The 15,039-nt window shown below is 58.1% G+C and overlaps 7 protein-coding genes across 7 annotated transcripts; 4 read left to right on the plus strand and 3 right to left on the minus strand.

Annotated features, from left to right (window-relative positions):
* Window positions 1–169: 169 nt before the first annotated feature.
* BJ171DRAFT_496822 (Metallo-dependent phosphatase-like protein) lies at window positions 170–2,159 on the minus strand. Its single transcript, XM_053110230.1, has 5 exons — window positions 1,891–2,159; window positions 1,657–1,730; window positions 1,153–1,439; window positions 823–1,018; window positions 170–618 (listed from the first exon to the last, which is right to left on the minus strand). Exons 1-5 carry the CDS (start codon window positions 2,036–2,038, stop codon window positions 430–432), a joined length of 894 nt encoding a protein of 297 aa, XP_052968827.1. The 5' UTR covers window positions 2,039–2,159; the 3' UTR covers window positions 170–429.
* Window positions 2,160–2,301: 142 nt separating this feature from the next.
* BJ171DRAFT_579715 (Molybdopterin biosynthesis MoaE) lies at window positions 2,302–3,152 on the minus strand (the record flags this gene model as incomplete). Its single annotated transcript, XM_053113983.1, has 2 exons — window positions 2,302–2,432; window positions 2,555–3,152. The coding sequence occupies 2 exons, from the start codon at window positions 3,150–3,152 to the stop codon at window positions 2,302–2,304; spliced, it is 729 nt and encodes a 242-aa protein (XP_052968828.1).
* A 1,026-nt stretch (window positions 3,153–4,178) lies between these two features.
* Window positions 4,179–4,841, plus strand: BJ171DRAFT_473249 (ribosomal protein L31e-domain-containing protein; the record flags this gene model as incomplete). The annotated part of the gene is made up of 3 exons (XM_053108690.1): window positions 4,179–4,276; window positions 4,434–4,672; window positions 4,813–4,841. 3 exons carry the CDS (start codon window positions 4,179–4,181, stop codon window positions 4,839–4,841), a joined length of 366 nt encoding a protein of 121 aa, XP_052968829.1.
* Window positions 4,842–5,039: 198 nt separating this feature from the next.
* BJ171DRAFT_18378 (snare associated Golgi protein-domain-containing protein) lies at window positions 5,040–7,652 on the plus strand. Its single transcript, XM_053106111.1, has 7 exons — window positions 5,040–5,463; window positions 5,627–5,747; window positions 6,017–6,208; window positions 6,314–6,399; window positions 6,546–6,666; window positions 6,753–7,059; window positions 7,158–7,652. Exons 1-7 carry the CDS (start codon window positions 5,368–5,370, stop codon window positions 7,309–7,311), a joined length of 1,077 nt encoding a protein of 358 aa, XP_052968830.1. The 5' UTR covers window positions 5,040–5,367; the 3' UTR covers window positions 7,312–7,652.
* Window positions 7,653–7,759: 107 nt separating this feature from the next.
* BJ171DRAFT_421736 (phosphoenolpyruvate phosphomutase-domain-containing protein) lies at window positions 7,760–8,533 on the minus strand (the record flags this gene model as incomplete). Its single annotated transcript, XM_053107499.1, has 1 exon — window positions 7,760–8,533. The coding sequence occupies one exon, from the start codon at window positions 8,531–8,533 to the stop codon at window positions 7,760–7,762; it is 774 nt and encodes a 257-aa protein (XP_052968831.1).
* An 823-nt stretch (window positions 8,534–9,356) lies between these two features.
* BJ171DRAFT_597400 (P-loop containing nucleoside triphosphate hydrolase protein) lies at window positions 9,357–13,079 on the plus strand (the record flags this gene model as incomplete). The annotated part of the gene is made up of 6 exons (XM_053114751.1): window positions 9,357–9,888; window positions 9,991–10,188; window positions 10,296–10,426; window positions 10,616–10,973; window positions 11,129–11,643; window positions 11,794–13,079. 6 exons carry the CDS (start codon window positions 9,357–9,359, stop codon window positions 12,772–12,774), a joined length of 2,715 nt encoding a protein of 904 aa, XP_052968832.1. The 3' UTR covers window positions 12,775–13,079.
* Window positions 13,080–13,584: 505 nt separating this feature from the next.
* On the plus strand, window positions 13,585–14,513 carry BJ171DRAFT_473252 (uncharacterized protein; the record flags this gene model as incomplete). The annotated part of the gene is made up of 2 exons (XM_053108691.1): window positions 13,585–14,142; window positions 14,262–14,513. 2 exons carry the CDS (start codon window positions 13,585–13,587, stop codon window positions 14,511–14,513), a joined length of 810 nt encoding a protein of 269 aa, XP_052968833.1.
* Window positions 14,514–15,039: the final 526 nt, after the last annotated feature.

Consider the following 15,039-nt stretch of genomic DNA (forward strand, 5'->3'; position numbering starts at 1 on the left):
GGGGTTGTTGCTGGCCGGGGCTGTGAGGGAGACACTGGCTCTCGGGATCCTGCACAGGGCGGGCCTGGGAAGGTGCCAGAACGTTGCTCGAGCTCGCTTGGGACTCAGCCCCATCCACCGAGCGGCAGCGACGAGTACTGCCACATCGGATCGACGCCAGTATCACCGAGCCCAAGTTGCTCCGTCGATATGGCGCTGCCCGAGCTGCGATTTGGATTTGCACGGCCATGTCCGCCGCCAAGTATATGTATGGGCAAACACTCGACGTGCAGGGCCAGGCGCCCAGAGTAGAATGTGATATTCGCTGTCGACGGCACGATCCTATGCAGCTCTATCGAAGGATGTGCGCTTTCATGTTCAGGGTCGCCGAACCATTGGCGGCAGTCCAGCAGAATCGGGAGACTCCATCAACAGAGCCCCCGCCGCGAGTCACAACTCATCATGGCCGTTGTCGGGATAGAGCGCATTCACGGTCTCGTCGTTGAGGATCTCGAGTGCGGCATATCCAAAGCCATAGTAACGGCTGATGCCGACGTCGATCACAAAGACTTTGCCGCCACAGCGCTTGAGGATCTTGCCACTTTGCTGGGGCGTATGGCCAACGACCATGCGCTTTGCCTGGACAGGAGCAGCAGAGACAGCAACGCCGACCCAGGTCAGAAGACTGCTGTGAACCGCACGGAACTTGAGAGGCTCGCGGCTGGCCATCTGGGCAAGAGTAATCATGGCGACACGATACGCAACGAGGCTTCATCAAGCTGGCGGTCCAAAGATACTCATAGGAATGCCTGCCGCCGAGATGTGTGCCGTGTCTGCACTTACGCCCAAGTAGTTGAGAGCTTGCTCAAGCACGGCACACTCGGTTGCCTCTGGGTTGGATGCATAACCGCGATACCAGATGGGACTTTTTCCATCAAAGATAGCCTGGCGATGGATCTGGTCGGGAGGAAGAGTCAAGGCAGCCCTGGCCATTTCGTTGAGCTTGCGGACGCCGTGCCGGGCCCAAGACGGATGGATGCTGAGGCAGAAGAGACACACCACCATCAGCATGATCACTTGGCTCGTCCGCATACTCCCGATAGCCTCGCGCCGTCGGTCCACCAAACAATATCAACACCGCTGCATGCACTTGAGCGCCGCAGCGACTCTTACCCGCCATGGACAAATACCGTGCCGCCGACCTTGGTGGTGATGCCGAGACCCCGGAGCCATGAACCCAGCTCGCCCTTGGCACTCCATTCGTGCGCACGCTGCTCGTCGCCTCCAAACGAAGCAAAGTCCTCCGGGGTCACGTATCGCAGGTCGTTGGCCATATTCATGACCTCGTGGTTACCGAGAAGGGGAACGACTCGCCCGCCGGCTTCTTTGGCCTGCTTCTGGAGACGCCGCATCATATCGTAGAGCTTGATAGTATCGGGCCCGCGATCGACAACATCGCCCTAAGCGGCGGAGAGTCTGGCGTAAGGTCCGGGTGCCGCCATGGCGCAACGTAGGAGATGACAATCTATGCCCGAGCTTCCGCACAAGGCATCGAGCTCCGTAGCAGCAACCTCGGAGAGCGCACGGACGAGTGGGAGGTATATATCGCTGGCGGGGAGGGAGGACAATCGCAGCACGCCGCTCGTCGGATGTTCGGCCAGGTTGCCTTTGTCTTACCGTTTGGACAAAGGTTGTAGATCCTCCAACCCAGTCACCATTCTTGTCGGTGATGTTGGCGAGCATCAGCACCTCTGAGGGAGGGACAATGCTGGTTAGCGGGGCTCGCTGCTGGGCAAGGCATGGCAAGCCAAGATGCTTGCTCAGACAGCAACAGCATCACTGCTGCGACAGCCGCACTATGTAGCGCCATCCACAGGGCACTCTCAATGAATGGCCGTAGGTGCCGCTTACTGAGGGTGCTTGGATAGTCGCTGTGGAAGTCACCAACGGCAACAACCCGTGCGGGCGCTGGCTTGGATGGCACTTCACGAGCGTCTGCGACATGACTGCATCCCAAGAGGGCAGCGACACCAAGCACAAGGGCGACGATCTGCTTCATTGCGGTGTTCGGGGCTGGTGGGTGTACGGCTCGCTCAGGACGATCTTGGTTAAGGTGCTGGTCGGCAGACGGCAGATGGCAGATGGCAAACGGCAGATGGCAGATGGCAAACGGGAGATGGTCCATCGACGCGCAGGCCCGCAATTCTGTCATTCGGTTGCCTGAGCGGCTGACAGACCAACACCCGTCAGGCCCTGACATATGCTCTGTCCGAGTGCCGAGCAATACACAGGCTCTCTGGAGCAAATGGCCCATCGTACAGGCTAACATATGTGGTATTCGCCAAGCTGCCGCTCCCACCGGCGTTCGTCTTCGACAGCCCTTTCGCTCCACTGCTGCCGCTCAGCGCCCGTCAGGCCTTTCCACTTGAGCAAGACTGCCTGGTATTGTTCGGCTGGGGGAGATCGTTCGAACACGGACAGTAGGTCCCAAAATATACGAATCAGAAGGTACCCACCGGCACTGTCGATAGCTTGCGTTCGCATAGACGGAGCTGATGCACGGCAAAGAACCTACCAGCGGATGATCCGGGATCGACGACTGCCATCTGAGGAGCGACATGCTCGATGAAGAGAGCCAGGGCCGAGCGTGGAGGCAACCCAGCATCCAGCGGCGAGCTGTCAGTCTGGACCGCAGATCTCCGGCACCCAAGACACTCCGAGTTTGCCTTCCAAGTACTTCCGTCTTCGTAAAACTCCTTTTTCCAGATAGGCACAGTTGCCTTGAGCTCATCGATCAGCCACGAACATGCAGCAAGGGCCTCCTGGCGATGCGGGCTCGTGACGACGATGATGACGCTGGCCTCGGCGACAGGCACGACTCCGATGCGGTGGACGATTGCTTGATGGGTGATTTCAGGCCACCGCTGTCTGGCCTGGGCAAGGAGCTCCAGGAGGGCCTTGTGGGCCATGGGCTCGTAGGCCTCATACTCAAGCCGCAGGACCCGTTTGCGGACGCCGTCGACGACAAAGTGGTCGCGAGTGGTGCCAGTGAAGGTTGCAATAGCGCCGTCCTGGCCATCTCGGACCAAGAGAAGCAGCGGGTCGAGAGAAATTCGGTCGGCGGTGATGGAGACGTGGTCTATCGGTGCAGGCGGTGCTTGAGGCGGGAGCATGTCTCTTGGAGTTTGGGATGATTCGTGGAGGTCAGCGGATGCGTTTGATGATGGCAGCATGGTGTCGCCCTGTCGGTGTCGTGAGCTGTATGCCGTCTTGATGCCGTCTTGATGCCGTCTTGATTCATTGCGGGATGGATATGGTCCGGGACGGATCCCATCTGGACGCGATTTGATTGGCCGCCTCACAGCGCTCAGCCCTAGTGTGTGCGACATAGCGTCGCACGCGTCTTTGGCGACGCAGCCCTTGCCCTAGCCATCTGTGTTTAGTGGGGCTCTTGGCTGCACCGATTCTGCTCCTTCTTTCGTCCAAGCATCACAAGTTCTCTTTCCACTAGGGAGTGATTATATTCATCAGGTTGGCGATCCATCCATGCATCCATCCACCCATCCACCCGCCCATCCATCCATCCATCCATCGATCTGTCCATCTGTCCATCTGTCCATCTGTCCGGCTGTCCGGCTGTCTGTCTATATCTGTCTGCCAGCGATGCGACTCAGCTATCAGCCTTCAACCCGAGCGGCCTTTGAGCCGGATTGAATTTGCAAATTTCGACACCCACCAAGGGCCGGCGCGTGCGGGATCGATCGGGAATCAGACCATCGAGTCAGCAAAGGATATACATCTCGGGCTTTATCTGGACACCTCCGACGCAGCCCAGCTTGGCTTGGGATCGGCGCCGTCGCCCCCATACGCTTTCGTTATGAACGCCGATCGACCTGGTCACGGGCAGTATTGGCGATAGGAGGATGATGCGCGACGGCTCTGGATATCGCGGCAGCCGAGCAACTCTTCCTACTGCAGCGCGGCGCATTGCATGGATCGGCGGCATATCAACATTGCGGACCAGATCGACGGAGAGATCCATGTCGAACTGGCGGTTGCTGTGGAGCCAAGCATACCAAGACAGACAGCGATAGACAGACGAGCAGCCACAGACCCTCCTGGCACTCTCCTGCCAATGGACTTGATCAGCGCCTATTCAGCAACCACTAAATTTGTCGGCTGCTTGCGCTCTGCTAGAAATGGCCAAGGATCAGCAGAAGAGCACCAAGAAGTCGGCTCTCAACGAGGTCGTCACCCGTGAATACACCATTCACCTGCACAAGAAGGTCCACAACACGTAAGTTGAGATCAGGCCCAGACCAAACCAGTCCGCCAGCAACGGCAGCAGCGCCGCCGACAGAAGATACCCGGCGGGCCTGCGGTCGCTGAACTGAACGGCGCTCCCCAGCTGCAACACCGAGACCTGACCGCCCTTTGGCCACCTTTGCCAACAGCACCTTCAAGAGACGTGTTCCCACCGCCGTCAAGGTTGTCCGCGCCTTCGCTCAGAAGACCATGGGCACCACTGATGTCCGTCTTGACCCTTCGCTCAACAAGCACCTGTGGTCCCACGGTGTCAAGACTGTTCCCCACCGTCTCCGTGTTCGCCTTGCTCGCAAGCGTAACGATGCCGAGGATGCCAAGGAGAAGTTCTACACCTACGTCACCCCCGTCGTTGTCGCTTCTTTCAAGGGTGAGCTCAGTTTCTCGATTGCGCTGTTGTTGTGCGATGCGATGCGGTGGCTGTGTTGCGATGCTTGCGCCCTGATCAGTGGAATCGCCTTTCTGTTCCCGCCAACTGACCTTTGTTTTTTTTGCTCTGCGGTTCGACAGGCCTCCAGAGCCAGAAGATTGATGAGTAAATCTGAGTTGTTGTGATGTTTCCAATAAAGGGCCATGACTTCTATATCGCTGCGCTCTTTCCGGCCGTGTCGATGCTGCTTGCACTCCGCTCAGCGGTATTTCACCCAAACGCCACCGATCATCCAGCGTCGACCGAGTCCGAGCCACATTTCCAAGTCTGCTGTTGTTGCAAAGCCAGGGTCGTGTGTCCGGCTCAGGTCCTGTGCTCAGCTGGGATCACCCAGGAAACGGATGTTGATGGATGGCCGCGCAGACGAGGCACAGCAAGCATGCAGCCGGGTGGACATGTGCCGGCTCGTCCACACATATCCACAACATCGCATCGGCTCCCCGATGCGCTCTGGCGACCGTCCCGTCTGGCCGAGTTCCATCCGCCAAAGTCCAAGCGGTCTGTCCGAAGCGCCTGTCGGGGTTGGTCGAGCAGCCCCACGTTCTCTTGGTCCGCTCTGCGCAACAGCGCCATGAGGACCATCTTTGCTCTTGCCAATCCACCTCCCGCCCTTCACTCCCGGTCTGTTCGACAACATGCCCCAGCGCAACGCAGTCGTCGGCGCCAGGAATGCCCTCTGGGCCACAGCCGCAGCTGCGATCTTTCTCGCTCTGGGCGTCATAGGGTATTCGGTGGGTTTTGTCGGATCCTGCTGCCGGGCATCTCGCACTCGCGGGACACTCTGTCTGTCGTTGGTAGAAAAGACAGCACCGCTTCTTCGCCGTGCGCCCCGTGCAGAGATCTGCTCTGACTGGTTTGTCCACTTGCCTGTGTCCGTGGAAACCTCCCAAATAGCATCAAGAGCAGATCAAGGCCATGTGGCATGGACTGATGCTCTGGATTCAGAACCACACTATTGAGGGATCCGTTGTCTACATTGTTCTCTTTGCACTTGCCTGCTGTGTCCTTGTCCCAGGTAACTCGCTGCCGAGAGAGCGAATGAGGAGTTGTTTGTGGACGACCGGGCCAGAGACGTCTCGACGATCGAATCCCACCTGTCTTTGTCGTGGCTGGGAGAACTCGATGGGAGCAACGGGCTCCCTACGCTTGAGAGGATTGCGAAATGGAAGATATATCCAAAGGCTCTGTCGTCTTTGGAGCTGATGACCAAGACCGTCGACACCGACCACTTACGCACTCTGCGCCCTGCCTCGTCCTGCTCGTGCCCTCCCTGGCGAACGACAGCCTCGCTGGTGACTCTGCTGGCAGGGTTTCTGTTCCGTCCCCTCTGGGTGTCGCTCCTGATTGTCCTCGCAGGATCTCAGCTGTGCCTCCTCGTCAGCTATCTCCTCGGCCAGTCGCTGTTCCGGCCCGTCATCGAAGAATGGATCCACGGGTCGCACTATTCTGTCCTCGACCAGGCCATCAGCATCGAAGGTCTGTCGGGCTGCCCTTGCTTTCGGTGGCTGTCAACTGATGTCTCCTCCGTGCGCTGCTCCAGTTCTGGCGTTGGCTCGGGCTCACCCGAATTTTGCTCTGCAGGATTCAAGCTTGTGGTCTTGTTCCGCCTGTCGCCGATCATGCCCTTCGGCATCACCAACTACCTGCTCTCTCTGACTCAAATCCCGGTAAAAGCCTCTGCAGCCTTCACCAGCGATTCAGACTGTGCCTGATCGCAGCTCTGCATCTACATCTCCCCGAGGCCAGTTTTGCTGATACCCGGCCGTCACGACATCGGTCGGAATCTCTGATTGCTCGCGCACTCCCCCTGCAGTATCACACCCTCGCGGCAGCAACCCTGGTTGGAAATGTGCCCGGCGCCGTGACATTCAGCTTCCTGGGCAGTGTCATGAGCGACATTTCTGGCGCCGGAGACTATGAGATGGACCGCCGAAGTAAGTCCCTCGCCGACAGCATCCTCTTGAAACAACGATGCTGGCCCGCATCCTGACCGAGCTTTCCTTGCAACGGGCAACTCCAGGCCGCCTCATGACCGCACTGCTTTCGCTCGACTTTATGGTCATCACCGTCGTGTACATCAGCCTGATCTCGCAGCGAGCCCTGAGACTCGCCAGCTACAATCCCGTGCCCAGTTCCGAGACCGCCCAGGACAGCGATCCCGAGGAGAATCAGATCATTGTCGAGGACGAGGACGATGCTGCTAATGCCGCCGACACTGACGACACTCTCACTCCAAGCGGCATCATTCCGTCGCGCCGACGCACTTCTGGAGGTGATTTGCCACCCAGGCTGTGCGAAGATGAGTCGGCTGCGAATGCCGAGAGCAGGTAGGATTCGTGGAGCCAGCATACACTCCCCTCGCATCTTGACAACGACATTGACAGTGTTGGTTCTGACTCGGCCTGTGTGCTCTATTGTCGGAAAGTGCTTTGGATGGCTCTGGAGAAGCTGCCGTCGCTGCTTCCGGTCCTCCGTCGCATGATTTTAACGCCAGCGAAAAGCGTGTCCTCTACATGACGGTCGGTGCGCTCGTCGGCATCAGCGTCGTGGGATTTCCACTCATCTGGCTCTTTGCCTGAATACCGAGCATTGCGGCTCATCCCGTATTCATTCTGTCGTTCTGCATGAGCTTGACGTGGCCAGATTATCGTCATCAGATTATCGTCGCCAGTCGGGCACGGCTCTACTCCGTGTGTTCGCCGACAGCCTTTGAGGAGTCCATATATCCCATCCAGGCACTCACAGCTTCGACAGGCGTGGCGCCATGAACACGATGCATGTGCAAACAGCACGGTCCAGATTGGAGGGAACATGTGTGCTCGGTGTAGCTTGCTTCATTTCTCAAACGTTGTGCATTTGGCAACATGGTCAAAGCAACGGCCAAGGCAACATGGCCAAGGTAACAACTCTCAAGGCGCCATGTTCTCTGCGCCTCGGCTGCTGGCCATCTGCTCGGGAGTCGAATTGAGATTGCTACAGATTTACTCCTGGTCCGTTCCGCGCGAGTGTTCTTGAGCAGCGTCGGGTCTACAGTCGGCCGCCGGCAAACAACTCGCCAGCAACTTTCTGGAAGGTCTCGACGCACTTGCGCATCATCGACGGACCGACGCTCACACGGCAGACGCCCAAATCGGCCATCTCTTGGACGCTCATGGTCTCGCCAGGGTCGCCCAACTTGACGCTCAGTCGCCCCTCGAAAGCCTTGGAGAGCTCGCGGAGCTCGTCGTGATCAAACTTTCGGTAGGCCCAGACAAAGACGGCATCGGCGCCGGCCTTCAGATAGGCCTGGCCGCGACGAATGGCCTCCTCGCGCGGGTGTCCCAGACGCAGGGCATCCGTGCGGGCATTGATGACAAAGTCAGGCACACCGCATTCAGTGGCCACCCGGCGAACCTGGCGCACTCGCTCGGCAGCTTCTTCGAGGTCATACAGGTTGCGTGAGTTTGGGTAGACATCTTCGATGTTGCAGCCAACGACGCCAAGGCCGATTGCACTTCGGATGGTTTCCTCGAGGCGCGGTCCGTATCCATCCTGCAGGTCGGCGCTGAGCGGAATCTTGCCGGCGAGGGCTCTGGATACCACGCCGATGCTGCGGAGATTGTCTTCCAGGGTCAGGTCGTCATCACGGATGCCGATCGAGGCGGCGATCGCAAACGAGGCTGTCGCAGCGGCCTTTACCCCAGGAGTAGCCAGCAAGGCATTGGCGGTGATGGCATCGTAGACGTTGGCGAGCACGACAGGGTTGCCAGACTGATGCAGTTGCGCAAGCTGGCGTGCAAGGGCGTTGAGGCTCGAGGTCATGGCTTGGGCGACACAGCGAAGGGGCGGAGCTATCGAGAACAGCAGCAGGCGGCAAGGGAGATATTTTATGTTGCGGATGGCTGCCCACGCCGAAGGTCGCCCACGACGATGGCCGCTGCGATGTCCACCAAGGACCGTGGGGCAGACCTGCATCACATTTGTCATCTCCGTCGAGGCCGGAGCAGCTTGGATTCAGACGGAGACTGCGGGTCTGGGGCCGCCTTGCCCCGCGGCGGTTGCCGATCGGGAGTGTGGAAATGGGAAACACTGCTGATCCAGCCTATGAATCGCATATTGAACCGCCATTGAATCGCATATTGAACCGCCATTGAATCGCACCCGAAATTGCACCCGAAATCGCACAGCGACCAGCATTTCGATCTTGCAACGCGTATCGTTCACGTGCTCCTCACCGCCACCACCGCCACAGGACCCAGTGGCGCGGTGCCACGTGCCGGATCTGCTCGAACGTTCCGGATTGGGCTCGAGTCTTTGCGGCGCTTCTGGTGCTGTCCAATCGCCGTCTCGCTGCGACGTGCATACTCCAGATCGTTCCTGGCCCTGGGCCAACCGCGACCCACCGCCGTCGACAACACACCCCAGCGGGATATAAATGCCTTCCCTCGCGGCCCATCGGCGGATCCGCTCATCCACACTCACCCAAATCGCATTCACAGAACGATCATCTGCATTCGCAACTCCCGCACATCCCATCCCGCAACTCATTCAAATCAGACCCACTCATCACCATCCAAAGCGCAACCGTGCCAATCTCACCTGCTCACTACAGTCATCCACCTCGTTCGAACGGTATTAAACCCTAATGCTGAATCCAGAGCAGTTCACCGACAAGACCAGCGAGGTTATCCTCAAGGCCCAGTCACTCGCGCGCGACTATGCGCATCTGCAAGTCACCCCGGCGCATCTCGCCTGCGCCATGTTTGAGGACTCGGACGAGCTCCTCAAATCCGTTATTGAAAAATCCGGCGGCGACGCCCGCCAGGCCGAGCGTCTTCTCAAGGCTTACATTGTCCGTCAGCCGTCCCAGTCGCCGCCTCCCGTCGATATTGGCTTCCATCCCGCGGCCGTCAAGATGCTGAATGCCGCCGATGACATTCGGAAGAAGCAAAAGGATACCCACATTGCCATCGATCATCTGATGCTCGCGCTGCTCGACATTCAGGAAGTCATGAAGTGTCTGAGCGACGCCGGCGTCAACCGCAAATCATTCGAGCTGACCCTCGAGAAGATTCGCGGCAGCCGCCGCGTCGATTCTCGCTCGGCCGACTCGACCTACGAGGCATTGTCCAAGTATGCCATCGATCTCATCGACATGGCTGAAAAGGGCAAACTTGGTAAGCGTGATAGGCCAAAATATGCACTCCCCCCCCCGACTGTCACCGCATTGCACTTGTAGGCTCGTTGATGTACTGATCCGATCCGGCGCTCTCCGACAGACCCTGTAATCGGACGGGACGACGAGATTCGCCGAGTCATCCGCATTCTCTCTCGCAGAACAAAGAATAACCCAGTCCTCATTGGCGAACCTGGTGTCGGCAAGACGGCAATCGTCGAAGGCCTTGCCCAGCGAATCGTGCGCAAAGATGTGCCCGTCAATCTCCACTGCAAGCTGTTTTCGCTCGATATGGGTGCATGTACGTATATCCACTTGAATTTCACTCTCACACCAGTGGCTGTGGTGACAGCAGTGAGTGTCACCTCTGTTCTCGCTTCTAACGAGCATCTTTTTGATTGGCCGCAGTGGTTGCTGGCGCCAAGTACCGTGGCGAATTCGAGGAGCGTCTCAAGGCAGTCCTGAAAGAAGTATCCGAATCGTCCGGGGGAATCATCCTCTTCATCGATGAGATTCACATGGTTCTTGGAGCTGGAAACGTAAGTGTTTCAGGTCTCGCTGTTGACTCATGCCATAGGTCGCAGGCTCAAGCGGTATCTGTGATTGTCATCTTTGTGTTGGTTGTGGTCACGCAGTTGGATCGTGCTGCTGACGCCTCTGTCGCTTTGAATCGCTCTCTGATATCTTCTTCGTTGTTTCCTCGTCCCGGCTATGCTTCGTGTCTCCAGCACGAAGGTGGCATGGATGCAGCCAATCTGTTGAAGCCCATGCTCGCCCGCGGCGAGCTCCGTGTCGTCGGCGCCACCACCCTCGCCGAATACCAGAAGCACGTCGAGAAGGATGCTGCTTTCGAGCGCCGGCTCCAGCAAGTTCTTGTACAGGAGCCCAGCGTCGAGGCCACCATCAGTATCCTCCGTGGACTGCGCGAGCGCTATGAGACACACCACGGCGTGCGCATCATGGACGAGGCACTCGTGCAGGCCGCGACCCTGGCCGACCGATACATCACCAACCGATTCTTGCCCGACAAGGCCATTGATCTTGTAGACGAGGCCTGCGCTCACACTCGTGTGCAACTCGACTCCCGTAAGTGATCATTCACGACATGAAGTGATGCCATGACCTTCGTCCTGTTGGTGTAGCTCATACAATCTCGCCTGGCGATGATTGCACTCGATCTTGGACCAAATCCCGGCGCTTGGACCTGGCTTACTGACGATTATGGCTTCTTCGCAATACAGAGCCCGAGATCATCGATACACTCGAGAGAAAGCATCTCCAGCTCGAGATCGAGGCCACGGCCTTGGCCAAAGAGAAGGACCCCAACTCGGCCCAACGCCTCGCCAAGGTCCGCGAGGAAATGTCGCAGATCAAGGAAAAGCTCACGCCCCTGCGAGCCAAGTATTCGAGCGACAAGGAGCGTCTCGATAAGATCCGCGACTTGCAGAAGAAGCTCGAAGACCTACAATCCAAGGCCATCAACGCCCAGCGCAACCACAACCTCGAGCTGGCCGCAGATTTGCAGTACGGTGCCATTCCAGAGACTCGAAACCAGCTCGCCGAGCTCGAGCGCAAGAACCGAGAGTATCAGCAGACTATCACGTCCAACGGCGATGCCGACGGCGCTCGATTGACAGAAGTCGTCAGTGGCGATCAGATCATGGACATTGTCTCGAGATGGACTGGCATTCCGGTGAGCCGCCTCTCCAAGTCGCAGGTCGAGCGTCTACTCAACATTGGCGATGCTCTGCACAAGGTATGCGGTGGCTTCCTGATTGATCGACTGATTGATCGACTGACTCGCGCATGTGCGCTTGACCGACATCAGCTGGTGCGCCATCAATGAACTTGCTCGAAGCGGTGCTAACCTCCGGACTGCCACTCTGTTTTCCTTTGATGCACACAGCGAGTCGTTGGACAAGATGAAGCCGTCGACGCTGTGGCCAGCGCCATCCTGCGCTCGCGAGCGGGTCTGGCCGGTGAGCATCAGCCCATCGGATCGTTCCTGTTCCTCGGCCCCACCGGCGTTGGAAAAACCGAGCTCGCCAAGGCGCTCGCCCAGGAACTCTTTGACGACGAAAAGAACGGCATCGTGCGCATCGACATGTCCGAGTACATGGAGTCGCACTCGATCGCTCGACTGATCGGTGCTCCTCCTGGATATGTTGGCCACGACGATGGAGGCCAGCTGACCGAACGCATCCGTCGCCACCCGTACTCGGTCATCCTCTTTGACGAGATCGAGAAGGCCCACCCTCAGGTGCTGAATGTGCTGCTCCAGGTTCTCGATGATGGCCGCCTCACCGACGGCAAGGGGCGAACCGTCGACTTTACCAACACCGTCGTGATCATGACATCCAACATTGGCGCCATGCACCTCATGGACGCCCATCTGACCGCCAACGGCCAGCTCTCCGAAACCACTCGAGCCCAAGTGATGAACGAGCTCAAGCACTCGTTCAAGCCGGAGCTGATCAATCGTATCACCGACATTGTCATCTTCAAGCCTCTGTCGACAGACGAGCTCGAGAAGATTGTGCTGAACCAGCTCGGGATTGTCCAAAAGCGCCTCGACAGCCGCAACATCAAGCTTGATCTCTCCCGGGCTGCCGCAGAGTACGTTCTGTCCCAGTCATACAACCCGCAGTTTGGTGCTCGCCCGCTGAGACGCTACATCGAGCACACGATTGTCACCCGGCTCTCGAGAATGATCGTGGCCGGCGACCTCCCCGAACACACAACCGTCCATATCCGCACCCGCCGCGAAGATGCTTCCGCCATGAAGAAGCGACGTGGTCCGGACCACGCATACGAGGACCAAGACCCCAATGACCTGTGCTTCTCCCTCGAGCGATGGGCTGACAACGCCTCTGGCTCGGCAGCATAGACGTCATCCATGAGGTGCCGGGTACTTCATCTCGAATGGTTCTCGATCCATCTTTCTCCAAGTTTGATCTTCACACATTTCTTGATATCCACCGAGTGGGGCTCTGGGCTCTGAATACACACATGTAATATCGAAAGCGTATCGAATACACAATGGAATATAGCCAATCCTTTATTCACTTGATCCATTCCAAGCTGTTGATGCTCTCTTATCGATTACTGAGGAGCAGCGGGGTAGGAATGAACCGGGTCTGCAGCTAGCGACAATACATTTCATCCCGCAAGCACCTCGCTCACATGTCTTGCCTTGGCTTGGGGAGGGCTCGAGTCTGGCTGGAATCCCCGTTCCTCCATGATCACCCGGAGATGCAGATCCTTTCTCTCCACCGATCCAACTCCGACACGCCACCCCCACTCTGTCGTCAGCCTGCTCGCTCATTCGTTGGGGTTCCGGCCTGGTTCCCGCTTGCGCACAGCCGGAGTGGGCGATCGCTCCTGTCGCGCACAAATGCCGCGTCCGCGTCCACCAGGCCGTCGATGCTTGTCACTCTGACCCGCTCGTCTGTCGGCAGCCCCTTTCTCGCCGGCTTTGCCCATCAGCTAATGCCTTGCTGTCTCGGAGCCGCAGGCAAACCTTATGAGCTGCCCGGCGACACTCGCCAACCGGCCAAGCAGGGATTGCGCCTGCAGCGACCTTGTGAACGGCCCGCCCGAATATATAAACCCCACCAGCAGCGCATACCCCACATACTCGTCGCCATCAACTTCTGCTCCCCCTCGCTACCCGCCTTCACTTCTACCTACTTGCGCCATGGTCAAGCTCGGCCTCATCCCCATCGTCCTCTCGCTCTGGATCGCTGCCGTCTCCGCCCACGAAGGAGAGGATCATGGTCCCGCTCCCGCTCCCGCCCCTTCGTCGTCGCCGGCAGCAGCTACCAGCGCCTACAGCTCCACGAAAGCTGCCACCGATTTGAAGACCCTCTGCTCGTCGCTCAGTTATCTGCCCGTCTGCTCGATCAACAGCATGGTTTGCGCCTCGATGAGCTCTCGCTACCCCGCCCAATGCAATCCCGTTGCTCTGGTCCATGTGGGCTGCAGCGACCCCGCCGCAAAGTCCAGCGCTGCCTGCTCGACCATCACGGCGCTGTGCACCTCCACCCCCTCGGACCCTGCCTGTTCGGCCAACGTGACCGCACTTCCCAGCGCCCAGGTAGCCTCGGCCGAGACTTACTCCATTTGCACCGAGATGCCCAAGATGACCGCCTGCAACATCTGCACAGGCCAGCCCTCGGCTTCGGGTGTCTACCAGAACTGCGACCCCTTCAACGCCTTCAGCCAGTTGTGCTTGGATATGCCCATGATGACCCAGGTGGGTTGTTGTATAGCCGTTAAGCGCTTGATCATGCGTGTTTCTCTTGCTCTCACCCACAGATAACATGTTCGTGACCGACTGGTTGCTGACCGCTTTGCCACCTTCCCGCCGCACAGTGCCCGGCTTGGACAGATTTCTGCATGGCCAACAACATCACGACCTACTGTGGCGGATCAGCTCCCATGCCATCGATGACCGGCATGCAGTCCATGAGCGGCATGCCATCGATGACAGGCATGTCGTCGCCTTCGTCGACCTCGTCTCCCTCGGCCACTCCCAAGAGCGGCGCTATGGCCACCAAGGATCTGTCCCTGGGTGTTCTCTCCGCGCTCGCCATTACCTCCCTCTATATGATCCTCGCCCACTAAGCCTGCCCTCACGGTCTGGAGTACTTTTGTACCCGATCGGCTCATTACCTTTGAAGCAGTTCCTTTGACACTCGGCCTTATATCTGCCCTCGACCTCCTTGCAAACTCAGTACCCGTTGGTTTCTGCCGTCCTCATTGTCTGTGTAGCTGCAAGGATATTCGCCTCGTTGCTTGAATACAGTGCGCCCGTATTGTACCAGGACACCTCGACGGCTTGTGTGAGCGGGTTGAGTGGGTTGCGTGGGTTGAACGAAGCTGAATAACATCGATCGTCGCCCACGCCGTTGTGATGGACTCGATCGATGCTATATCGATCGCCGAGATATTAGAGCCATGGCCCGACCTCACGGACGGACTGACCACCTGGAGCAGACACGCACAAAGATCATTTGACCCATTCGGCCATTCTTGCCGCTTATGATGCGATTCAACTACAGAGTGTTTTGCTCAACAGAAGCGGTGCGTCCCATAGTCTTCCCAACACAATGTCAATGCCTCGTATTGATTCATTTGATGCTTGCTCCCA

Source organism: Polychytrium aggregatum (assembly GCF_025602895.1).
Source record: "Polychytrium aggregatum strain JEL109 chromosome Unknown BJ171scaffold_10, whole genome shotgun sequence".
Taxonomy (NCBI): Eukaryota; Fungi; Chytridiomycota; class Chytridiomycetes; order Polychytriales; genus Polychytrium; species Polychytrium aggregatum.

Bases quoted from the DNA above. Each gene is read 5' to 3' on its own strand.
- BJ171DRAFT_18378 (XM_053106111.1), top strand. From the start codon at position 5,368: ATGCCCCAGCGCAACGCAGTCGTCGGCGCCAGGAATGCCCTCTGGGCC. The intron at 6,400-6,545 runs GTAAAAGCCTCT...CTCCCCCTGCAG, and splicing joins TCTCTCTGACTCAAATCCCG to TATCACACCCTCGCGGCAGC. The intron at 6,667-6,752 runs GTAAGTCCCTCG...GGGCAACTCCAG, and splicing joins CTATGAGATGGACCGCCGAA to GCCGCCTCATGACCGCACTG.
- BJ171DRAFT_496822 (XM_053110230.1), bottom strand. From the start codon at position 2,038: ATGAAGCAGATCGTCGCCCTTGTGCTTGGTGTCGCTGCCCTCTTGGGA. The intron at 1,440-1,656 runs GTAAGACAAAGG...TCCGCCGCTTAG, and splicing joins CTACAACCTTTGTCCAAACG to GGCGATGTTGTCGATCGCGG. The intron at 619-822 runs GTAAGTGCAGAC...GCTCCTGTCCAG, and splicing joins AAGCTCTCAACTACTTGGGC to GCAAAGCGCATGGTCGTTGG.